This window comes from Neodiprion pinetum, chromosome 2 (assembly GCF_021155775.2).
Source record: "Neodiprion pinetum isolate iyNeoPine1 chromosome 2, iyNeoPine1.2, whole genome shotgun sequence".
Lineage (NCBI taxonomy): Eukaryota > Metazoa > Arthropoda > Insecta > Hymenoptera > Diprionidae > Neodiprion > Neodiprion pinetum.
The window spans coordinates 18,130,262-18,155,903 of record NC_060233.1 but is presented as its reverse complement, the minus strand read 5'-3'; the positions used below and the strand labels follow the sequence as shown (position 1 = coordinate 18,155,903).

Here is a 25,642-nt window from a genome sequence, read left to right as displayed (position 1 = left end):
GCAAGCTAAAGCACTTGGAACTGAGCCTGAACCGCACCCTGCCCCATTACACCCCGACGTTCAAAAAGAAATTCTTCCGATATACGAAGATTTATCGAGAGACGATCTGCTGACGAGATGCTCAGGCGATCATACGCAGAATGCGAACGAAAATTTCAATTCAACCGTTTGGCGACTGGCTCCAAAGCATATACATGCTGGTTTAAAAATAGTCGAGGTTGCAGCATTCTTGGCTACTGCATTATTCAATGAAGGAAATTCAGCCCTTCTAATGCTGATGAATGTATTAAATCTCGTCGTTGGCTCACAGAGCTTCAATTATGCCGAGGGCATGGACAGAAAGCGCGTGACGAGACAAAATAGGCGCAGCTCATTGGAGACGAAGGAAGGTCGTATAGCTCGTCAAGCGGAATTGCAAGCTAAAAATGACGCATATGAGCAAGAAGAGGGATTGCTATATGGTGCTGGAATAGCTGATTAACCGGTGAGCATTTTTTATAATTAATTACTGCCTTGAATTTCTCGTTTACGCTACATTTTATTTCAAACGCGTTTTTCTAGAAACGACTTTTTTTCGACTAGCGTACATTCTAGCTCAAAAAGTTATTGATCAATCGTTCTGAAATTTGGTGTAGATATTCTTTATTCAATTCCACGTAACATGAACCAAATTCGGGGATTATATTGTTATTAAAAATATATGTTTTTATGCAAGAAAGATGAAAAAATATAGTATAAAAACATGACATTGTGTTCAAACACCTCAAAAACATGCAATTTTCATTTCGTTTGATCAAAATTAGGTTCATATTCTTAGAAAATATGTTTTTAATGAAAAAAAAAAATCCTGATGATTACAGATAAAAATTGCGACCTCAGGGATGTACGCCAGCCAAATGCTCGGATGGCAATCGCCCATGGACTGCACGTGGTAACTCCACTATTTCCGGCGAAAATCGTTTGAAAAAATTTTAAAATGTACTTCAAAACATAAATAAAATATCCTCCAAGTTTAAACAATTTGTGATTATTCTTTCCTGGTTAAAAAAAATCATGAAAAACAGAAAAATTTCGACCTCATAAACCGGTTTCCCCCCTTCAGCAACCCAGTAACACCGCGCAGTGTATCTTTACAAGACTATATGGTCGGTACTTATGGCCACCCAAAACTACTGACTCTGCGTTCTGGTATGTACATTTTCACTACATAATTTAAGGTCCACCTCTCGATTAGTCGAAAAGTGTTCGTTAAGACGTCATACTCAGATATATGAGCTCTACGGGCTATACGGACGTTATATGTCGTTTACGCTTACGACCGGACACTTAAGGAGTTTCATTCTAAATTAAATCGCGAAAATGTACTGAGATGTACAATGAGTAGTTTGGGTTGCCAATATCGATTAATTGTAAGTATTAAAGTACACTGGAAAGACGTGAAACAGTCATGTTATAAAATTACAGTTGGGATATTAAGTGGAATCTACAAGGAGGAACTCGATGGATAATAAGATTAATAATAATGATTTGATGTACAACTTACCTTGTCTCTACTCGATTCAGGACCAGCAGTTAGCGGCCGATGATTCTCGTGGAGCGGCAAGGAATCGACGATAAGTTTTAGGGTTTGAGGAACTAATTGATAATTAGACTTTGAGTTTATAGGTGGATTTAAAAAGAATTAAAACTTGAATCTGATACTTTTAGATCATTCAAGATCGATGATAACACTATAAGTTGGATTACAAATTGGAATATGATATTATTTAAAATACTTGGATGAAATTGTACTTTGTCACCTCATAAAGTCTGTTCGCGTACCCCGGCTAGCTTTTAGCTTGCTCCCAGAGCTACTTTGCTGGAGTTTATAATATTTGATATTGAATATATTTTCGCGTGTGGCTCCATGTATATTTTAGAATAATTTTTACCATCGAAATATTCCTGTAATTCAATAATTTTATATTTGAATAATTGTATACTTAAATAATTGTTTGGAAGACTGCACAGGTGTGCAAGGGTGCATTGAGTATTGTTATTTTATACCGGGACAATCTCTTAAAATTTGAAAATAAACAGCGCATGCGCCAAATAATTCGATCTCATTGGTCGGCGAAATCTTCCCAGAGCGATATTCTTGTCTGCGATGCAGGAGGCCAACGTACATAATGTGTGCGTTTGAATTTTCAAAGAGCATAAGCATTAAATTCTGACTGCTCTTTGAAGAATCAACTTTCCTACCCAATAACAAATGCTTCCCAAACCTTTCCGAGCCACTGCCTCAATTATTTAAGATTTTAACCTCGGAAATTTGTATCAACTACATCGCCGCCAGAAACAGTTTGACAGCTGAAACTCGGGATGGCCAGCCTGCATGAACGGCCGATAACACTCGCGCATGCGCAGTTTATTTTCAAGTTTCACGAGATTTCCCCGGTATACGATACCTAATGGCTTTGCTTCACCTCAAGTAAAATAATATTGACTAATACGACTTTTCATCTATGATCAAATATGATCGAAGAAGGCCCTTAAGGCTTCGCAACGTTGCAAGCTGTTGTGCACCATTTCTGAGAATTCAGCTTTCGCGACGTACCGACGCACTGACGGTGGCACAGCATGGTAAGGCTGATGATTATATGAAGGTAAATATAATTATTAAATATAAGTATTGTAACATAGAGAAATAATAGGCATGGTTATGTATGCTATATATCGGTAATGAGATATGAGTATAATAGCCTTGAGTACAAGTGTCGATTATGTCTATGGTATCCTTACCGACAAAACCACTTAGTGCGCGTGGCGTTGGTCTATGCTTTTCCTGAGAACCACCTCTGAGGTTTTTCGATTCATTACAATTAATGCTGAATAGTGCCTTTGAGTAGGTCAAGTTATGATTATGGTAATTTTAAGATTCCGTAGGAGGATGTCACGATTTTCAGTTAAGTCTGGTTTGCAATTTAAATACATAGTTAGGTATGAGTAACTAAACGTCATCTAGTAACTTTTGGTTTGATCGCAACATCCTTGTGCCAAAGCAAGGCGTGGTTTGTAAAAACTGTGAATATAAAGAAAAATATTTGTAGCGAGGCGGTCGCATGTCACAGGCGGTTGGTGATGGTTATTTAGGGTGCATTCCGATATTAGCTCCCCGTGCTGTCAACAATTTCTTATCGTTTTTGCGCTGCCGAGTTTGTGAATAGTTCTGCCTGTGTCCTAGGGAGTTTTTAGCGCGGCTACCTAATTTTGGAACGCTTCCTAAGGGGAGTTTTGGGTGGAACGCTCGCTTACGGGAGTTTTGGGCGGAACCCTTAGAGCATAGGTATATTACTGGTGGTAGCCTTGCGTTTATAGAAAGAGTGACGGAAGAGTGAAATAGAGCCTTATGCCATGTACAGCCTGTCTCTCGCACTCTACAACCTGGTTATCTGATACGTTTCCTTTCAGCCAATAAAATGCAGAGTGAGAGAGTCAGAGTATCCACGGTAACCTGGGGATATATATTTCGCCCTCTCATCACTACGGCCAGAGTTTTCGCGAAGTTGATGGCATGTGTAGCTGCCTCTAGTTGGATATGCTGTAAGGGCTAAGCTAGAGAGTACCTAGGAGGAAGTAACACGACCATCTAGCAATACTGACTGCTTTTCGGCCAGCTGCTTTCGTAGGAGTTACGTGAGGTTAACTTAGCACGCGTCGTGTGGGATTTCAGCACGATGTATGACGATTACAATGATCAGGTGAGTAAATCGAGCAATATGCAACAATTAGCACTGTCTAACTCCATTGTATTTTCATAATCCAGTATGATAGCTACGCCGACTACGGGCCAGTCGCGGATACCCACACCGATGAGTATGACAGGGACGCATACCGCCAGGTGCCCGAACTGGTTAGAAAGTTCTTGATATATTTTCGGAACTGTATAAACGAAGGAGTAATATTCGAGGTTCAAACCCTCTACGAGAATTCTTTTCCGAAACTGTCCGAGCAGTTCTTCGACAAACAGTCGTGGCCAGACGAGACCGACGTCGCCCACATCGTCGACAACGACCCAGTGTTCTTGGTCCTCTATAAGGAGCTCTACTACCGGCACATTTACGCCAGAATTCCAGGTGGTCCGACCCTAGAGCAGCGATTTGGTTCTTTCTTCAATTACTGTGATCTCTTCAACTATATTCTCAGCGCAGAGACTCCTGTTCCATTGGAACTCCCTGATCAATGGCTGTGGGAGCTGATCGACGAATTTGTTTACCAGTTTCAGTGCTTTGCTCAGTACCGTGCAAGGCTGTTGAAAAAGACACCGGAAGAGATAGAAAACTTGAATGCACATAATAACATATGGAGCGTACTTTGTATTCTCAATGTTCTACACTCGCTAGTTGATAAATCGAAGATCAAGAGTCAGCTTGAGGTTTATGCCAGTGGTGGGGATCCCGATTCTGTCGCTGGAAGTTTCGGTAGACATTCCCTGTATAAAATGCTTGGATATTTCTCGCTGGTAGGTCTTCTCCGGCTCCACTCTTTGCTCGGAGATTACTATCAGGCTATAAAAGTCCTTGAGAATGTGGAGCTTTACAAGAAAAGTGCGTATTCGCACGTCCCAGCCTGTCAGATTTCTACAGCCTACTATGTCGGCTTTGCTTACATGATGATGCGCCGGTATGCAGATGCCATAAGGACCTTCTCGAGCATCCTACTTTATATTCAGCGCACTAAGCAACTCTTTACGTCAAGAAGCTACCAGAATGATCAAATAAACAAACAGACCGAGCAAATGTACCACCTCCTTGCAATCTGTCTTGTTCTTCACCCTCAATGCATCGACGAGGTTCTGCAGCAGGCTCTGCGTGAAAAGAATTACCATGAAAAGATGTACAAGATGCAGTATGGTGATCTTGCTGAATTTGAAGCCTGCTTTCTCTACGCCTGCCCCAAGTTTTTGTCTCCTTGTCCGCCGCCACCTGATGCCCCCAATGAGGATTACGTCAAAGAAGCTATCAAGCATCAAACCCAAGTATTTATGGACGAAGTTGCCCAGCAGAAAATGTTACCCACAATTAGGTCCTACTTGAAGCTGTACACTACACTTCCCCTCAGTAAACTGGCCACATTCATGTGCAGCAGTACTCGGCCTGATGGATCTTGGGACTTGGATAAAGAGGTAGCCACATTGGGTATTTATTTGCTCTGCTTCAAGCATAAAATGAAAAACATTGTTTGGACCAAAGGCTCTTCGGGATTGGATGGAAAGTTTCAGTCTGGTTCTGAGGTAAGGATTTGTTATTTTTTAATGAAATCTACTTTGCATAAAACGGGTTGTCCGGTCCCACAAAGATCTTTAACTATTAATTAGCATGTGTTAATGACTTTCAGGGAGTTGAATTTTTCCTATGGTGTCAACTTTATTGAGTTGTTTATTTGCAGTGAAACTTCATCACTGTCGGAGTTAGATCGAAACGTTCTTCGGTGCATTCCTTTATTGTCACTCTTGAAAACAGTTAGTTTCCAATTCTTTCTTCAGTAACTAATTTTTTTGAAATATCTTACACATTAGTTCAGATTTTGCTGTCCAATTTTTAACAAAGTTCAAAGTATACTGGTTCCATGTATCAGTTTTAAAAGTTCAGTCTTGATTCTATGAAAAGAATTACTTAAAGTGGATGTGCACTTATACACTTCTCTGTACTTTAAATTCAACACCAGCATTTATTGAAATTTTTTGGGTATCTAGAACATATTCCAAAGGTGCCTAAACAAAATCTGTTGAGTAAATACTTGATTCTCCAAACTCGAGTATGAAAAACTTGATCCATCGTTTTTCGCGTGTGACATTCAAAATATTTTGATTTAACATAAATAGTGATGGAGTTCCAGTGCAAACAGCTTCATGAATTCTCTGCTTTTATTTTTGCGATAGTCTGTAATTATATTGCATGTATAATCTATATGGAAAACGAATTAAGAATTTCAATGTCCCGATTGATCTATATCCTGCAGAATAACTCACAATTGTGAATGGTTTTGATGAAATTTTGATGAACTATTTTTCGTTTTTTTACTACAAAGCTGGACTTCTACATCGATCACGACATGATCCACATCGCTGACACCAAGGTGGCTCATCGTTACGGTGATTTCTTTATCCGTAAGATATTAAAGTTTGAAGAACTCAATCGCAAACTGCATAAAATAAAGATCTAATCTGTTGGAATGTAGATTTGCAATTATGATTAATTTGTGTACACCTAAATTTTGGAGAATAAATTAATGAAACTTTAAAATAAATAATTTTTATATTTTTTTGATACAAAAGTCGAAAACCTATCGATACCAATATTTTTCAATGCATTATTGTTACATCATAGATTAGGCACAACGTATCCTATTCACAGTATATACATTATTGCATCACCAAATGCATATTATCACTAATAGGTCACCTTTACAACGGTAAAATAAATTTGATTCTTTTCTCAAAGATGTTACTATGATTTACGAATTATCTACAGAAAATTTCAGATTAAAATTACATTTTCGAAGATGTTGTTTACTACAAAACTCATGCCATCAACAACTTCAAATCCGGCACAGAACAGTTGTAATGATAGAATTGATTTATTTTGAAAGAAAGAAAATTTCAGATCAATTCACGAGTTGATTACAACTCTTTGATTCGTTACCAACAATTAACTCATTTTCGAAACACTGTTCACTAATAAATAAATAAAAAATGTTTTCACAACCAAAGTTCTTGAAATCGCATAACATGGAAATTGACGTGTAATGGATAACCAAACAACAGTGCAGTAAAAAATCATGAAAATATTAAAGTAAATTAGTTGTATGGATAAAACTCAATGAGTATACTTCGTTATTGCGTTATATTTTGTAGTCACGTCTGAGAGTAGTCTCTGTAGTTTTTGTTAAATTACCTGAGTCTAAAAATATTCGTGATGAAAAATCCACATCTGCAATAAATTCTGTGTAAACTCTACCAATTTTTGGAAAATAAATCCAATAATTTAGTTGACAATGAAGTTCAGGAACAACTTACTACTTCAATTAACATATGAAAAAAATAGTAATAATGGTACGAAAAATATTAATGGCAATACATAGATTAACCATGAGAAGCATTCGTTCGTTATTTGAAAACAAGAACATTGGGAAGAGTAAAATTTTTTGTTTTACTTTTGCGAAGATGCTGAAGATCAAATGATGAGAACTTGAAAAATTTGAATCAGGGATTGTTAGGCAAAATAAAAATAGATAGAAAAAAGATATGCTGGAATCTGAGATAGCCGGACATTTGAGATAAGCTTTGACGATGGTGGAAAGTTGTTTCCGCAGCATAAAATAAACTGGCCATTCAATTGTGATTCGAATTCAACCCGCATTTTACCTCAAATCATTGTCAGGTTCAATGAGATCGGATCATACAATTTAAAATTGGACCTCTGGAATCGAGATAATAAGTTATTAAGGCACTATGAGTGACCTAACCTAACTGATTCCCGGATTAGGGCTGATTAAATTAAACTCAAATTTAGTCATGTATGTTTATCTTGAAAAACAGTGCTAGCTGCAGCGAGTACGTTATTTGATGCAGATGTCAGATTTAGGCCGTGTAAATAATTGTGAAATCGGTTTCCCCGTTTGGTATTAGCTTTTGCTCGGTTTTGTTCAGTTCTGCAGATAGTTCTTACAACGGGTAAATAATCTGTTGCTGTAGATCTATGTTCTAGAGTTGAAGGAATGGCTTGTGACAACGCGAAATCGACCCCCAATTTCACTTTTCTTTTTACAGCCAATTGATCAATGCAGTCAAAATTTGTCAGGCTGAAGGACTGTTCAGATTTGAATGAAAATCGGTGTAGCCATTCAGCGATGTCATTACCAAGATCAGTAAAATTTGAGTATGGATTAAAGTCTTCAGTAAGAGACAGGCTGGCATTCAATTTTTGGCTCCAAGGAGGTGCCGCAGGATTCTCCGTTTCTGTTAATGACGATATTAAAGAAATAGTATCTAACTTTTCTGCCAGTGTATTGACTAGTTTAGCGTTTTTTTCGGCGATTGCCTTATCATTTAATTTTTCTTTTTTATATTTCTTGCTAAGCTTAATCGCCGGTTTATAGAGCAAAGGCTGCATGTCTGGCCATAAAGTTGCCATGGTGTTTGAATGCAGTTGAGAAGTACTTGGTGGTCCAGATAGCAGAATATACTGAAGTTGTAGCAATGATTGTCTTAAATCTCCATTTCGTAGAAGGATCTGCAAACAATATCAAATACAATCGCTGTGAGTAAAGGGTGGAAAACTAGGCAGACAATTTAAAAAATGAGCTTCAATTCGATTATGCAATTTCGAATTCAGAATTTTACAAGATTGCATAACTTGTGGCTTTGATTTTACACAATGTAATAGCTCTCAAAAAAAAAAGTTCAAGACCAAGAAAGATAAAAAAGAAAGGGCGCCACAGCTTGCTTATTACAATTTGATTGGTTTCACTATACACCTGAAATTCCCTGACGTTTAACAATTTTCCAATACAGGGGCCATCTGCTACTTACATTCAAGCAAGGTTGAGGGAGTCGATACCCAGATTCAGCTAATGATATTAATTCTAATAATGCCGAGACTCTGTCTCCTTTAGCTGCTTGAAAATGAATAAATTGTTGATGGGGAGCCATTTTGTTGAGATGTGGACATGTCTCTTTACAGGTCATGACAATTGGTCTTTTAGTGTTGGCGGCCAGCTGAAAAGTTGCCGAGATAAACCCCTCGTCTTCCTCAAAGATAAGGTCCACATCTTCGATCAGAATCAGAGACTTCTGCGGCACCTTTTTGTCAAGAGGCTGTTTCTTCATTGGTACCGACAAGGATCCCTGAACCCTCTTTACTCGGTGCGATTTAGTGGCCTCTTGGAAATCGGTTGTAATTTTCTTACCTGTACGCCTGGACGATGCATTCACCTCTAGTACTCTATTTAAAAAACAATTCTCAATAAATAAACACACTGGTTCTCAGGGAATCGATCAATTGGATACAGGGCTCTAACAACATTCGATTGTCAGGAACAGTATAAAAAGGTGAGAAAGTGTGCAAGTCAAGTGAAAAACCTGCGAATGAGCGAGTGTGAAGTCTGAACTGTAATTGATAATTTGAACATTAACCTGTATCCAAGTTCTGCAGCAATGGCATAGACGCTAGCTGTTTTTCCACTGCCATGCGGCCCAAGCAGAACAGCGACTTGGCTGTTTTCGCAAGAATTATGGCTATCACAATCTGATGAGTAAAATTCGTCACCACTGCTGTGATCGTCAGTGAGTGAAGGTAACCGCCATCCGCTAAGCCAGTTCCGTAATTTAGTAACTGCCTCGTCGTTACCAACAACTTCGCCAGAACTTATTGGTTTATATTTACAAGTCCAGGTTGGGTTTTGGTTTTCTGAATTTTCTTCCTCTTGCGGATTGTTGCTATTTCTTTGGAAACTGAGCTTCTTGGTACGTTTTCTTGGCGATCTTTTCGCCTTGTGATTTAGAGACGATGATATACTCGCCCACATCGTTCTCGTCTCTGAACAACGCGACTCAATGTCTGTTAACACGCTTTCAAAATTAATTTTTTCGACACGATCGATTTCATTTAATTCAGATTTTTCCATGACCTTTGGCAGAGCTTCTTTACAGTCAAAAAGAGACTTGAAGTGGCTCGAATTGACTGAAAAACTGAGTAGCGGGAGTTCTTGTTTACGTTTGTGCAAAGTCTGACAGCTAATTTCCTCTGAATCTGGTTCAGCCGGTAGCTGGGAAACGTGACTGACCATGGGAAAGGGCATTGTCGATGATCCGATGTCATTGTAGCAAGTTCTCGGTTCAGATATTATTTTTTTTAAGTTTTCTGGGATACCGGATAGCAGAAAATTCCGCCGTGCTTCAACAGTTGCTGAATTTGGCTTGGATTTTTTGACAAATAAAGGTGCGAGTTTTTTCTTCACCATCATGGCAGGGCAATCGTTACTTTCTGCCATAATTTCGTTTACGACTATTATACTCTGCTCACCAGGATTTTTAATCACATTCGTTTTACTACTTTCTATTGTGTCTATGAGAGGATTCTTATCTGTACTTTGTTTGATATCCTCGTCAATATTTCTATTACCTTTCTTCACTTTATTTTTCCTGCGACTTTGGTGCTTCATTTCTCGTGTCTGAGATAATTCGGAATCAAATTTTGAGATTGAATTTGTGGCGTTTCTTGAATCATTTGTCTTATCCTGCTTTTTGCATTCCATCGACTTTCTCCTCTCCTCAGTTTTTCCTTCCCTGTTATTTGATCGTATTTTAGTTTTTCGGAACTTTACTTTGGTCTTGGGGGTGAATATGTAATCATCGTCGCTGGAACTACCATCTGTAAAGTAAATGTGAGTAAAGATTATTTCTAATCCACAAAATCACAAAAATTGTCAGCTACAGAAAAATATCAGCGATCAAAGTGCAACAATCATTGCCATCATACTGTGCATGAATTATGCACAGGAGACTCTCATTCTGTGTGTCATCATCTTAGTCGCCATTTTTACATATGAGTATTATGAGTAATACTCTTTCACCTCTTGAAAAATTCGACATGGTGAATTTTACTGGTATAAAGATGGTAATGAATTTAATTATGTTTCTGGCGGGAAGCATGGATTATACGGTAATCTTTTAAAACTGTCAATATCATTTACTTTTACAAATAATAAATTTTTAACCAAAAATCCTTAGGGAAGACTATTTTATGGTAGAGCAACAAGTTTTTCACCAGAGTCATGTTCTCAAACAGCATTTGTCATTTAAAGTATATTTATCAGTGGAATGAAATAAACCCCTTAATACCACCATAATAAAAATAAGAAATTGGACTGTTCTCTGTGAATAACGAGTGAAGCACTTTGTAAAGTAATTGAGATGGATTGGAAAAGGTGAGTAATCAAAGAGTTCTGCAGCTATGAGAGTATTCTTTAAAATAAAACTGGTTTGCCTCAACTTTTATAGTAAATCAGGGATCCTGTGACTTGTTATACTTTTTTTTATTATCTCCGGTTTGCCAAACTTGTAACATCAATGCGTAAATATCAACTAGCGGATGGGAAAAGAAATTCACCACATCCAAAACGAAGAAAACTTACCTCTCACTTCTTCATTGTCAGATTGAGAATGCAATTGAACCCTCATAGTCCATTTGGTTTTAGTTTTGAGTGTATTATCTGTGGAGAATGAGGATGACGATGACATAGATAACGATAGACTCGGAGGTTGTCTGACTACAAGGTCCTTAGCTACAGTGCTCGTACCTTCTTTTGCTTGGTACTCTTCTATTTCGACACCTTTATCGCTATTGCTACTCCGCATACTGTTAAGAAAACCTTGTGCTGTGTTCTTTCTTGCTTCACCTGGAATAAAACAGGTGCAACTTATAACACGAAATACATATTTTCATTATGTAGCAAAGCAACTAAACAGTGATGGTGACTACAATTAGAAAATATAACAATATTATTGTTGTTAAAAGGCGTTTAGAAGATCAGTTTTTAGTCCATCGATATACTCTCATAATTGATCCTGGTTTTACATGAGATAATCTGAAATAAAAATCACAAAACACAGAAGGGAAATCATAAGCAAGATTGATCAAGAGACACAAAAGTGCGAGAATTTTCGTTTAATTTATCTGCTCTTGGTTCTTAAAAGCTAGTAACTGAAGTAATTTGTCATACGTCAAGACATATTTTATGACAAGTATCTTGAAAAAAAGTATTCGTGAAACAGCTGCAAAATTACATTGAAGTTTAAAATATAAGCCATATGTCAAAGTAATGATAAATAACAATTAATTTTTAATGGCAAAAACATGTTGGATATTAGTAGTTAATACTTCAGTCTGAGATCAAAACTGTGATCTGTTAGTTTTTATATGTATGGCATTAACACTGCAAAATTTATCTATACGTAAGCCTTGACCACCGATTCTTACCTTTCCGCTTTGCTCTCTTATCGCTATTCTTTTCTCGATTTTCGACCTCCTTGCGGTCGAATAATTTTGCACGCTTTTTAGGCCTGTTCTCGATGACTTCGATCTCATCAGCCTCAGTGTTTTTGCGCTTGGAATAGCCTTTCTCATCAGCCGTGACGATGAGCTTGCGCTGGTTGTCCTTCAGCTTTTTCTTGTGCTCCTTTGACCTGTTGATGTTATTTTCACCATCTCGCGGTGAGGATGTGGGCAGCATATTGAGGCGCAGCGGCTTCTTACCCATCATGAGAACCTTGAAGGCATTTGGCGTCACCTTGTCTTTGGCACAACTGTCAATAAAGGGTGTAGAATCCTCATTTCCGGAGACTGGGCTACGTGTATTGGAGCTGTGCACCGCAAACGGACTGGGGGTTTTTTCCACGGTGTCATCCTTGTTGTTGATTATGTCACACCGCGTTGTCCTCGAGTCGTTTACAGATATTTTTAACTTGACCCTCAGGCGTCTTTTCACCGGTGTCTTCTTCCCGCTACCGAGCTCAGCTTCCTCTCTTGTACAGTCAACGGAAGCAGCGTATTTCTTGTCGCCATCCGCGTTTGAGGGTGTAGCCGAATTTTGGTTATCCCCTGGTGAAGCGGTAACTTCTTGCCGCGTTTTTGGCGGGCTCACGAAGTAATGCGTCAAATTCTTCATCGCTAACGATTCCTCGCCAGCGCTTATTAACAGAATAATTATTCGCTAGTAGAACATCAATATTTGGGTATTTAAAGAAGGGCACAACACATTTGCAACATGCAACAATTGTCTGGCGCGAAAAAGCCATGACACATAAGGCTGGGTTCGCATAGGTGTGACGTCGAGCGGCAGTTCCCGGAAATTCCAGTGGTTAGCCACTGTAATCTGTTGATGAAAACGCAACTAGACGCTAGAATTAACATTTAGTTTTCGATAAAATTTGGTAATTTAAGATTTATGTGATTCAATCACCAGATTAAAATTTTGGATCGATTCACGGGATTGTTTATGAGATATAAGCAAATATATCTTTGCTCGCATCTTTTACACGTATTCTCATGGAGGAATGGACGAGAAATGGAGTCATCGATTAAGTTTGTAATGAAGTGGTATTAAAATTTCGTTGACATTTTTTTGGCAGTAGAAGCAAGTCTAATAATAATTGATATAGATATTTCAGAATTATTCATCACTCCCATGATATTGGGAAAATTTATTTAAAAAATGTACACATGGCTGAGGTTGTATCCAACTGTGCAGGTCACAGTACGTTATGACGTGGCATCAGCGCGTCACATGCGTAGGTATAACATGAAATTACTGTATTAGAGTTACTTTTCTGTCATAAATAAGAAAAATTGATTTTATGCATGACAGATCTTGAGAGTATAGGTATAGAGTGAATATACAAAGCATTCACGGTAACTTGACGCGACGTTGCCAAACTGAAAAATATAATATGGTAGTCAGTCACGCAACGCAGCCGTACAACACCGCTCACTCCCCCATCTTATATTTTAGTTCTAATGATAATCTTGTATTCATAAGCCATGCTAGGATCCTCACCTTTCAACGCTTACAGCCCAGACACGCCCAGAATATCTATATTTTCGTGCGTTGTTCCAATGCAGTCATTAGTGCTATGTGCAGCAGGATACAGTTATTAGATTGATAACGTATAAGCGTTTTTGATGAGTAATTTGTCAAGATTCTACGCGTGTGAGCTTTGGCCGCATCGGTTACCTGTTTCTTAATAAGATCCTTTTATAAGCTATGTGTACTGACATATTATGCTTGCTGTGCCTTGTGGATAAATAATATTATTTACTATTCGCTGTGAGCCGCCGCTTGGAGGGGAGCTGCGAAACGATCGCAACGCGCGGGGTGGCGAGTAGTGAGTTGAGCCAGCGTGTGTTGTGATAGCATTTTCTTTGAGAAACAATAGACGGTATGTGGAATTACAATTGTTGTGCTGTTAACTGCAAAAATAACGGTAAAACTAGTGATTGTATATTTTACAAGTTTCCAACTGCATCACATAAAATAGTTCAAAATAGGAAACAGCGTAGTTTCTGTGGTTTTCCATCTATTAAGACCGATGAAGATTTATTAGATATTGCTGGAGTGAACTTCCAGAACTTTAATTTTTTATTATCTAAAACCGAAAACCCATCGGAAAGATCTACAATAACAAGAGAACAGAGGCTTTTAATTTTTTTAGTGAAAATAAAAACTGGATGACATTTTCAGCCATAGCAATTTTCTTTGGTTTACATCGGTCAACTATCTTCAAGATATTCTTTTCAACTTTACAATATTTGAGTTCGTCAACTGCAAATTTAGTGTTTTGGCCAAGTAGAGCTGCCGTACAGAAAACTATGCCGGAATATTTTAAACCTCAGTACTCTAATACTCGGGTTATCATAGACTGCACTGAATTCAAGATAGATGTTCCGTCAAGTGTTGATGACCGTATTTACTGTTACTCTCATTATAAGAAAGGTTTTACAGCAAAAGCACTGATTGGAATCACACCATCTGGGTTCATCTGTTCCAAATCGAAATTGCTGGCGGTAGAAAAGGTGATTCCCAATTAACTATTGAATCGAATTTGGTAGATTCATTGGAAGACGGTGATGTGGTTTTAGCAGATAAAGGTTTTCCTGAAATCAGATCTATCATTGATGCAAGTGGTAAACGAGTATTTTTTATTATGCCACCATTTTTGGAAAAAAAATCAGAATTTTCGAAAGAAGAAACAGATCTGACTTACAACATCGCAAGAGTTCGAATTCATGTAGAAAGAATTATGCAACGACTTAAAACATATCAAATTTTGTATAAAATTCCAGAACATTTGTTCTTTTGCATCGATAATATTATTCATGTTATCTGCGTCCTAGTAAATTTACAGCCACCAATTTCTTCTAATAAAACAAAAACTATCAAGTAGAATAATAAAAACCTTTATTCGTAAAAGGTAGTGGTTTTCATTGTGTATTTATTAATATTATATTGCTACATACTACTGGAGTTTCAACTCGTTATTATTTTCAACTTTTCACTTCACTGTTACAATGGAAATATCACTTATTTGGTAATATTTTGCTGATTTGGATATTTATCAGTATGCCTCTAATGCAAATTAACACGCCGGCTGTTTAGCTTTTGAAACCGCTAGGTGGTGGCACGAGCGAGGCTCACAGCGAATACCTTATAGATTAACATAGTATCATGGTGGACTGGTTTGTATCTTTGTTTAATTAAAGTGACAACGTTGTTGCTATTGTTACTAGTTGTGTAAACTAGGCCTCTCATAGCTTATTGGTATAGTATTGGTTTTGTAAGTTAAATGTTCCGGTGTTAAGGTAGTACCGTGATAGCAGCAGTCCTCAACTTCCAGAGAAATATCCCCCGTATAAAACATTATAACTAAAGTAAAAAGTAGTTGAGATACAGTACACCTTTGCGCCTCCTCTCACATGCGCAGAAGTTTAAAAATTTTCCCATTGCGTCTTTTGTCTGACTTGGCAACGTTGCATTCTAACTCAGTATCTCTTGCCCCTCAAGCATGTGTTGTAGAGAAATGTATTGTTATGAAATCAATTTGAGGTTAGTTATAATTGGAGACTGAAAATAATACACAATGACTTCGCGATTAAAACCTGTACCGTAACCTATATCCGCAAAGTTCTGACATTTATTTCAATTCATTGGGCCTTTATGACATTTTAAACTTCCCGCGTAGAGCAACGTTGCCAAGTCACTATTTCTCACGGGTCAGGTTATGAGAGAAAGTTTGAAAATCATTAAAAGCAACAATCTTTAAGAATTATTTACAAAAAAATGAATACTGCTTGTTTATGTTTTTTTTGAAAAAAATTACTTGTTATATCCTCAATTAATGATTCTCAGTTTTTAAAAAAAATTCTAAGAAAAGTATGGCTGTTATTAAATAAAATGCTCACTCTAACTACGGTCGGGATAGAGAATACATGTAAATTGTACGACTTTTGATCGCTGATATTGCAAAATTTAGTACCGCAAGGACTATTAAAAAAAATTCCTACGTATAAAGGACACTTCAAATTATGTGTATTCAAAAATTGAAAGATATTGTAAGAAAAGTGATTTATCACAGTACTACCTTAAGTAATGATTCGATATTTATAGAAATTGTCGCCGCGTATCTGTGATGATGGTTTTTTTTTCATGAGCGTGATGTTTTTTGAGACAGGACTCCTTACGAGCGTGGTGCGAGTATACGATGTCATGTGCTGGTTGCCTAGTATCTGGGGCTGCCACATGAATGATTTATATGTGCTTTGCGGGATGTTGGGGTTTGTTTGTGGTCACATGTTAATTACTTATGAGTATTGATTATATTTATTTAAAAGGTTATACAAACGGTTATTATGTACCAAGTGGCTTTCATGGTGTTTTCGTTTTAGTATTCTTGTTGCCTTACCTTACGAGATTATCCCCTGAGTTAGCTTATCTTCGGGCGCCCTGTTGTTGTGCTGTCGGTATGTTCCCCGGGTAATCGGATGTGTGGTTCCGCAACGGGGATCTGCAGCGCTCACAAAGCGCGTGTGTTGTCTACAGTACGGCGTTCTAAGAATGGCGCTTTAATTCACGTTAGGGTGATGTTAGTCATAGGGTTGTTACATTTGGAGTTATGGTGATTAGTATAATTATATAGTATAGTGATTAGTGTAGTCGTATGAACGTTCTAGTCGGATGTTACATAGGCGCGACGGCGCGGAGCGCGGTTGAGTGATAACCAATTAAAATGCCTGGAATATAGTGTTCACTAGATTTAATGTATTTTGATCAGTTTCCGCGTAACCGCGCCTATGTAAACCCGCCGAACTGAAATATAAAAAACCAGGTCTGAAAAACCCACCGTTAGATGTCATTCCAAGGTAGCGTTCCGAAATTAGCTGGCAGTGATATAAACTCCCTAGAACAGAGGCAGAGCACTCACGAACTCGGCAACGCAATGGGTGCTTCTATTTACATGACTTTTGTGTCGACTTGTGTCAACTCGTGTCGACTCTCGAAAACGAATAAATGGAACATCACACATTTGCGCGAGAGTTGATGCGCACGACACAGTAAGGTTAGAATGTGAAAAGAATGGTGTCAACAAATTTAAGCTTTGCGATGAGTAAATAAAAATGTAAAAGTAAAATTGATTATATATTAAAAGTTCTGTGTATTATATTTAAATGGAGCAAACATGATATTTACTACATAAATAATTACAATATGAATGAATCCATAGAATAACGTATTCATATTAATCGAGTTCATTTCTTAAGAGCTAAAATATGTTTTTGCAATTATAATTGTATGTTATTTCAAAATTAAATATTACTGATTTTATTAGATGGCAGAGTCTTTATTAGCTATCCTGATGAATGAATCCAGTAGTAGTAGCAGCAGCAGCAGTTCAGATTCTTCAAGCGATGATGGTTTCAACCCGCTGTTAGAAGAAGATGACTACGAAAATGATCTTTTATTCCCCTTCTCCACTTTCTAATGGACGGACGTGAACGACAGCGTGTGCGAAATTTTCTCAATACAGTTCAAGCTAAAAGCAACGAGGAGTTTAAGGAAGATTTCAGATTGGAGCGGCCAATTGTTAACATATTATTGGGTAATTATGTGCACATATTTCACCATAGTAGTTGTATACTGATATTTTTAAAGGAAAAAGCTAATACATATACGTCGATATATTTGCAAAAAGTTTGGAAAATAGTGGATTCATTCCAATCCATACCTTTGGAAAGGAAAAGAAACCTGCTGAATTGTGTTTATTAATGACACTTTGGTTTCTCGGGAACAAGGAGTCACATAGGTTACTGTCAAATTTCTTTGATATTTCATTTTCATCTGTATTTCGCATAGTGCGAAGAGTCATTGATTGGCTCATTACACTTGTTCCTCAGTTCATTAAATGGCCAGAAGGAAATAACGTTGTGGGAATATCTGAGAGATTTGAAAATGTAGCAGGTATTTGTGGTTGCATTGGTGCAATAGATGGTTCTGATATTCACATTAATAAGCCAGAAGGAAATGGTAGGGTATATTTCAACAGGAAATAACATTATTCTATTCTACTGCAAGCTGTGGTTGACTGCGACCTAAAATTTACGAATGTATATTGCGGATTTTCACGATGCCAGAATGTTAAGAAGATCCGATCTATTTGTAGTAGCCGAACAGAATCGCGAAAGAATTTTTCCTAACAATAGCTTTTTATTAGGCGATAAAGGATATAATGGTGTAGCACAAACGTGGCTGGCTTGTCTTTTTCGGGACAACGGAAATTTAACAGTTCAAGAAGATGAGTTCAACACGAAAATTTATCAAACACGTGTAGTAGTCGAACGAGCCTTCGGCATTCTTAAGGGTCGTTTTCGTTTATTGCAAATGATGCCACTTTGAGATATTCAATTCATGATACGTTTTTTTGTCGCATGTTGCATATTGCACAATATTTGTTTTATTAATGGAGATAATGGGGAAGGTTTCTTCAATGACGAACTTGATCAACAATGGAATGACATATCAGATAATGAAGATGTAAATGAGGACAGGGATGTTCCACAAAGAGACCCAAGAAATCTTCGGGGATACTTGTTCAACAATATGTTTCCAGAAAATCTGTAATTAGAAATTGAGAGTTCGAATCCAATGATATTCCGATGACTTGATTTACTAATATATAAATGTAAGCAATAGAAGTATAATTCAAAATTTATTTGCTACATATTTGACGGAACTTATTTTTCCAAAATTGTATCATATGAACTCCATTTCATCTTCATGAAATTGTATATTATATAAATGTAAGCAGTAGATGTATAATTTAAAATGTATATGCTAAAGATATGATGCTGCATAACTGTAAGTTATAGTAGGGGTATAAATTGAGTAGATTTTGTATAAAAAGGTTTTTTTCTTTTGTCTTTGGGCAGAAACAATAATATCATCTTAGGGTTTAAGTACATAAAAACTGGTTTGATAAAACTATAAGTATTAAGTACAAGCATGAAACTATAGATATTAAAATACTATAAGTCGATAACGAAACTATAAAATACATTTAAAGTCTTGAAGGAGTTGACCGTTTTAATCAATAAAGCACTCTAACTTGTAACAGTCTTGTTTTGATCAAGAATACAATAACAGTACACGTACATAACTATGAGTATTAACTACAAGCATGAAACTATTGGTATTAAAATACTATACACTCTGTGACAAAACTATGAAATACATTCAGTCTTGAAAGAGTTAACCGCTTTAATCAATAAAGCACTCCACGGATAAAAGTATTTTTTTTGGTCCAAAATACTTTTTAGAAGATTGCACTTCTCTCTTTCTATATTAATTTTTCTCTGTGTCTTTCCATTTTTCTTTCCAGTTTCAAATCTTCAAAACGTAGCTTTTTTTGTTTTAAATCAAATTCATCTTTTTTTAATTGTAATTCTTCTCTCCGCTTATTCTCGTTTTCAGCTAATAACTTTTTTTCAACTTTTTCTTGTTGTATAATCTTGAAATGCTGTAGCCATTGCTTCTCCAATTCCATCTTCGTCTTTGCAGTTCTTGAACCAGTTCTGTGAGCAGCTTTACGTTTTATTGTATCAGGTACATTGTCGCTTGCTTCTGCCGGAATTGGAGTTTCTATTCATTTGTTCGGTCATAAATTTCTCTATTATTAATGGATTTCAATTTTTCTGAAATCTAGAGGAATGCCAGAAGGCCTGAATATAATTCATACCATTTCATTCTTTTTTTTTAAGTTATTCAAAGATCCAAGAAAACTAAAAACTTGCGAAAACAATAGCAAATGTAGAGATCCCATTATCGTGTCGTGCTTAAGAATCATATTTTTAATTATAAAATCAGTGTGAATTTATTCAGAATTTTGAAAGAAGCGTTTTCGGAATTAGTTTTTCAATTTTTTTCTATTTCAGTGGTGGCTAAAGAAATCTGCAAAAAATTCCGACACTGTTTTAAGTCGATTGAAACCGTGGTTGCAACATCATACCAAACAATTATCAAAAGCGAAGAGGGTGAGGTACATGGGTTGCAAATTTGACGTGGAATGCCCAATATACAATGTATATCTATTAGGATGGTCGTTAAACGGATTTTTTACGTTAATGGCTTCGAATATAAAAAACCATCTCTAATTTTTTCAGATTTTCATTTCGAGCTCTTAGTGGCCTTATGTGATTTTCTTTTTAATTAGAAAAAAAGGTAATTTTATGATTTCCGGAATCTCGCCTATTGACAGTGATCTCAGATAGGAAATATCCTCAGGATTAGGGAAAAAATAATTAAAGAAATCCCACCTGTGCGCAAAATTGTTAAGAATCGATTTGAATACCAAAAAATTAAGGAAATTTGGAAATTGAGGAAAATGTTTTCCCAAAAAAAAAAAAAAAGTTAAAATGATCAAAAATGTGTACTATATTCTTGGGCACTAGAATGGAATTCCCCACACATCTTCTTCCTATACATTCAAAAATAAAAACGTTCGACAATTGAAGGAAAATTAAATAAAGTATAAAATACGACTACAGGTCCTTCCCTTTTTTTCTCTTCTTAATCTATAAAGTAAATAGACGAGCATCAAACCTGCCGGTTTTTCCATACATGTAAAATAATTATGTAATTCACTTACCATCTTGATACCTCGAGAGCTGCTGGCACTAAACTGAACACTGTGAAGCCTCTTAACTGGCTGCCAATATCAGAAAAGGAGAGAGGTCCATACATTGTTGCTACTGAAATAATTTTGTCGTTCCGATCTCGCATCTCTCAAAATTCTTAAGAAATGCTCGTCAAGACTGATATAAGATGTTATATGATATAAAAAGTTTTGACAGTAATGGAAAATAGAGATTACTAAAAACAAATGTATTGTTTTTTAATAACACCGGCCCAATTAAATTTTAAAAGGCTTATGGTTGAATAAACTTCAGATTTGGGTTTAGCGGACCAAAATGCATACAAATCATACTTGGTCTATAGTTCCACAAATTTTTTTCTTACCAAAACTGCTAATTTTTGGCGACTTTTATGGTTTTTTGCAATTTACTCAAAATTTTGAGGGTGTACGGGCAAAACTGATTTCAGATTCGGATTCAGTGCGTCAAAATACATAAAGATAGGTAGGTCCGGTCAAAAGTACAGACCACTTTTCTTTTTTTTTTTGTGGGCCGGTGTTATTAAAAAACAATACATTTGTTTTTAGTGATCTCTATTTTTCATTACTGTCAAAACTTTTCCTTATTAAAAAAGAGGCGCCAAAAACGGGGAACAAATCGATTCACTCTCGGAATTTTATTGTTTCAATTATTTGTTCTCTTCTGGGTTACCCCCACTACAAAAAGGGTGGGTTCAGTAAAAAAAAAGCAAAAGGAAAGAAGGAAAAAGTCGACCGGCTCTGGAAATTTTCTTTCTTTCATTTGTTTTTTCTCTCCGAAAATACGAAAACAAAAGCCGGGATTGAATTTAAAAAAAAAAAAAATAAAAAGAGTGAACTGCGATCGAACCCGTGTCCCGCATCACTTCATCCTCATGTTTTTTTTTTTTGAGGAGGAAACCATATTTATTTAGATGAACAATAATTGTACAATATTTACAATGTTGCACTTGTAATTATCTTAGTTTATGTAACTCCGGCTTAAATTTTAAGCTCAATCTAACATTTTGTTTTACATTAAGTGGTTAACTTATTTTTTAGTGTTTTGTTTAAGACTTGAATGCAGTATTATAGCAAAGGCAGCAGTAATTAACTTAAATACAGGAAAACTTCGCGCAAAAACCTGTGATTGAAAATTCATCCTCATGTGGTATCCACTCAGCCACACCACAGCTACGTCCGTGAGCGCGCGTTTGTGGAGCTTGCTTGGAATTCGCTGATGCTTCTCTGGAAGATTCAGTTCGAGAAAAAAAAATTTCCCCCAACCACTTGCCCATTGCACATTTTGCATAAATGTTATTGAGCTGGCTTCGTATATTTTTCCATAGACTGCGTGTACAAATATTCGAGAACACCAGGCGTCACATATTTTCGTATCAATAAAAAAATAATATATATTAAAAAAAAAAAAGTATTCGGACTGGGAATAGTTAATTAATTTGGTTCAGCGTCCGCTAATTGAATCCAAGATTTATCAAATCTGGAGATACGTTTATTCGCTGACATTCATAACTGAAACAAAAAAATGCCAATTCTTGCATTCCTGGAAACATCTGTGCGAGCGGGGACAAGGATGCGATTGGCAACCACTTGCTCGAGCAACCGAGTGTATCTATATATACACGATTGTGGGCCACCTTCGGTGCATGGCCGCCTGGTATCAGGTCGGAAATGGGCCACCTTCGGTGCGTGGCCGCCTAGGTGTCACGTCGACGCTCCAACTTAGCTGGTATCACGAAAAGCCGAGGGTTGGAGATCTCCCTACTCATCTCTGGTTTGGTACATATAAATATGTACCAAACTTGGTTACGGCAAAATGCCGACCGAAGAAAAGAAAAAAGCACAAAGAACAAAGAACGGGTTCAAACCACGCGAGATCTCAATATATCTGTCATGTCGGTACGGTTGGCACTACTTCTCGCTGAAAATTGAGCTTAAAGTGGGATTCAGAAAATCTTTAAGTGGGAGGCGTTCAAAGTTCATATAAACTCGGCTACACATCAGCTTTAATGGGAGGCGCAATTTAAGACCCCCACTTAAAGCGTATGTGTAGACCAGGCAATAGAGATAAAAAAGATCATTAACAGCTTTAGGAGTTAATTTCGCCACGTACTCTATGTCGTTGAGTTGTGACGTCAGTATGTCACTCAACAAAAACAGCACATACCAGATAGAATCGGAAAAAGGAAATATTAGTTAAATTATTAAATTAAAATTGTCATACCTTTTTGGTGGGTAATTGGATCTGGACGAACATTGGATTAATGTGATGAAAGGAAGTTTTAGAAGAATCACTAAATGGAATTTTATAATTGGATTTAAACTTGGTATATTCTGAATATTGAAGATACGTATAGGATTAAACACTTTTAATACAGTGAAATAAAAATGGTAGTAGTTCGAGCAGAGTAACGTTCTTGGATTGTACACTTGGGGACAATGAATCTGAGACGGATAATTTTTTACACTAGAGAGTTATGTTGGCAATATAGAGAAACCTACAGCGCTATAGTCGGCCGAGCGCGAAACAAACTCAACCTAAATAAACCACTGATATATATATACACTGGATTGGATTAAGCGTGTTGCCGTTACGCCAATTGAACGGTAGCCATTTTGTACAGATTCTTGTCACTTCAGATATATATATATATATATATACGTGATATATGTATGTGTATATAATCGACTGCGATGGAAAATTACAGTAACAATTATTGAGGTAACAATGAGTACCTGCGTTTTTTGCAAAACAAAGCAATCAAAATATAGTGGGCGATCATTTCACAAGTGAGTATACAACGCTGAAGCGTTCTGCAAATGATAACTTGCAGAGGTTATGTCAGCATACGAAGTATTTACTAATTATATTTAACGAGTATTATAACGTACGAATCGTGTCAGTAAAAATTCACAATATTTGAATTATGAACCATGAAATTGAAAACTCGGGTATTATTGACTCAGGGATTAAATTATAATTCGATATGTAGATTTCCCGTGAAAGATGTGTTGCGCCTTCAGCAGTGGTTAAAAGAAATGAAGAGGAAGGACTGGAAGTCAAACCGAAATAGCACATTGTGTTCAGCTCATTTTGCAAATGACTGCTTTGATAGGACAGGATTCCTAATTACATTGAAAAAGAACAGTGTACCAACTATATTTGACAACCCAAAATCAGAGTGTTCATCTTGTCACCGATTAAGGGAATGTGGACATGGCTATTCATTGTTCAAGTAAGTACCGTTACTCAATGCAACATAACGTGAGAATTAATAAATTTAAATTCTGCATGTTATGTAGGTTCCCATTGGATGAACCTGATATTATGAAGCAGTGGATCGCAAATATAAACATTGGACCTTGGTCTCCATCAAGTGATAGCTTTCTGTGTTCCGACCACTTTGAACCCTCTTGCTTTCAGAAGCAAAGTAAAAATTATATAACTTTACGAAAAGGTAGTATCCCAACGTTATTTGGTAAGATCTGAAACTATTAATCCCTTTTAGGTCAGAGAAAACTCAGTGTGCATAAAGACACGTTGATGTGATGCACTATTGCGTCAATGCCGTCGAAGCGGTTAATTACCTACAGATTATAAAGTGCTCTGTTACAGAAAAATCGTGTGTGACACATTTCTGTGTATTTCCATTGTCGTTATTTATTAGTAACTTATCTGTAGGTGAAAACTTGCAGCAGACCGAATTTCAGGATGAATCCGATCGGCCCACCACAGTGAATGTAACCAAATTACATGATCACCTACACATTTGTACCTGATTTGCATGCTCAGGTATGTACATCTTTTTTATTTTCTTTTGATTGTGCTTATAACTTTTTCTTCATGTGAATGGATTGTGGATTGATACTACTAATTATATTACGGTTGTGGTTTATCGCACACAACTCTATAAAAATGCCTTAACATTTGCAAGGAAAGTTTTATTCTCCATATTTTTGAATAAAGTTTTTACTCACCCAATTCGATATAATTTAATTCAAAACTTTTTTTACATGTCTTAAGCTCCACTTTGATGATCAATGGATGGTAAATGGATTCCCTAACGGTTGAATTAGTGTTATACAAATGTTTGAATAATCCGTATGGAATTCAGCCCACCATAGGATAAAGGATAATGGACGAAAACTTCTCAGAATTGAGGACTTCTTTTGAACATAAAGAAAAATCACGCTTAAATACAAGTTTTTCGTCATATTATTTAATGATCTTTTACACCATATAATTTTAAATAATAATATACTTTCGAAAAAATGATTTGTTCTTCATTTAATGTATCAAACATTATTTTACTCGTCAAAAACTTTTTTGTGTGACGAATATATCGTTAGATCTAAATAGCATATATTACGCAGTTCAAATCTAGCGCGCATTTTGTGACAACTTTCTGTACAAGATGGCGGAAATTCAATTGTTCAATTGGACGCACGAGCTTACACGTAGAGTATACGGTAATATCCAATCCAGTGTATAGGTATACAGGGTGTCCCTAAATTGAGGGACACGGACCAGCCAGCGTGATACCTGACTGAAATGCAACCGAGAATTTCTTTACCGGAACCTTGTCCGACGCATAGTTTTTGAATTATAAGCGATAGCGTTAGGCCAATCAGAGTGCACCATTTCATCTGGATTTGCCGCCACGGAAATTGCTGTTTTGTTCGTCTGGGTGAATTATTATTATTCGGTTACAAAGTAAATATCGGCACCTCCCCTCACTCGCTGTTGTACCCCTTCTCGAGCGCTGACCTCGGTATTGTTGAGAATTCACTGAATCACTAAAAATGATAACTGAAATCATGAGAATAATTTGAGATATAACTGAATTAGGAAGAGTTGTAATAAGTCAAGTTGCTTAGAATTAC

At 36.7% G+C, this 25,642-nt stretch overlaps 3 protein-coding genes across 10 annotated transcripts; 2 read left to right on the top strand and 1 right to left on the bottom strand.

Annotated features, from left to right (window-relative positions):
• The first annotated feature begins 3,546 nt into the window (after positions 1-3,546).
• On the top strand, positions 3,547-6,291 carry eIF3l (eukaryotic translation initiation factor 3 subunit L). Its single transcript, XM_046612491.2, has 3 exons — positions 3,547-3,740; positions 3,806-5,272; positions 6,070-6,291. The coding sequence occupies exons 1-3, from the start codon at positions 3,717-3,719 to the stop codon at positions 6,202-6,204; spliced, it is 1,626 nt and encodes a 541-aa protein (XP_046468447.1). The 5' UTR covers positions 3,547-3,716; the 3' UTR covers positions 6,205-6,291.
• elg1 (enhanced level of genomic instability 1) lies at positions 6,278-12,849 on the bottom strand. 2 transcript variants are annotated; one of them, XM_046612486.2, is made up of 6 exons: positions 12,021-12,848; positions 11,341-11,439; positions 11,176-11,253; positions 9,176-10,412; positions 8,573-8,984; positions 6,278-8,273 (listed from the first exon to the last, which is right to left on the bottom strand). In XM_046612486.2, exons 1-6 carry the CDS (start codon positions 12,706-12,708, stop codon positions 7,554-7,556), a joined length of 3,234 nt encoding a protein of 1,077 aa, XP_046468442.2. In that variant the 5' UTR covers positions 12,709-12,848; the 3' UTR covers positions 6,278-7,553. The 2 variants fall into 2 exon arrangements, with proteins under 2 accessions (XP_046468442.2, XP_068989456.1); XM_069133355.1 differs by having other exon boundaries at positions 11,176-11,439; positions 12,021-12,849.
• Positions 12,850-16,886: 4,037 nt separating this feature from the next.
• Positions 16,887-25,014, top strand: LOC124212454 (THAP domain-containing protein 5-like). Of its 7 annotated transcripts, none has more exons than XR_006881652.2 (6): positions 16,887-17,200; positions 17,423-17,692; positions 23,752-23,994; positions 24,062-24,237; positions 24,441-24,551; positions 24,783-25,014. XR_006881652.2 is itself a non-coding variant. In XM_069133575.1 (5 exons), the coding sequence occupies exons 1-4, from the start codon at positions 23,487-23,489 to the stop codon at positions 24,536-24,538; spliced, it is 558 nt and encodes a 185-aa protein (XP_068989676.1). In that variant the 5' UTR covers positions 23,328-23,486; the 3' UTR covers positions 24,539-24,551; positions 24,783-25,011. The 7 variants fall into 7 exon arrangements, 2 of the variants coding, with proteins under 2 accessions (XP_068989676.1, XP_046468451.1); XR_006881649.2 differs by having other exon boundaries at positions 16,887-17,218; XR_006881650.2 differs by having other exon boundaries at positions 16,889-17,152.
• Positions 25,015-25,642: the final 628 nt, after the last annotated feature.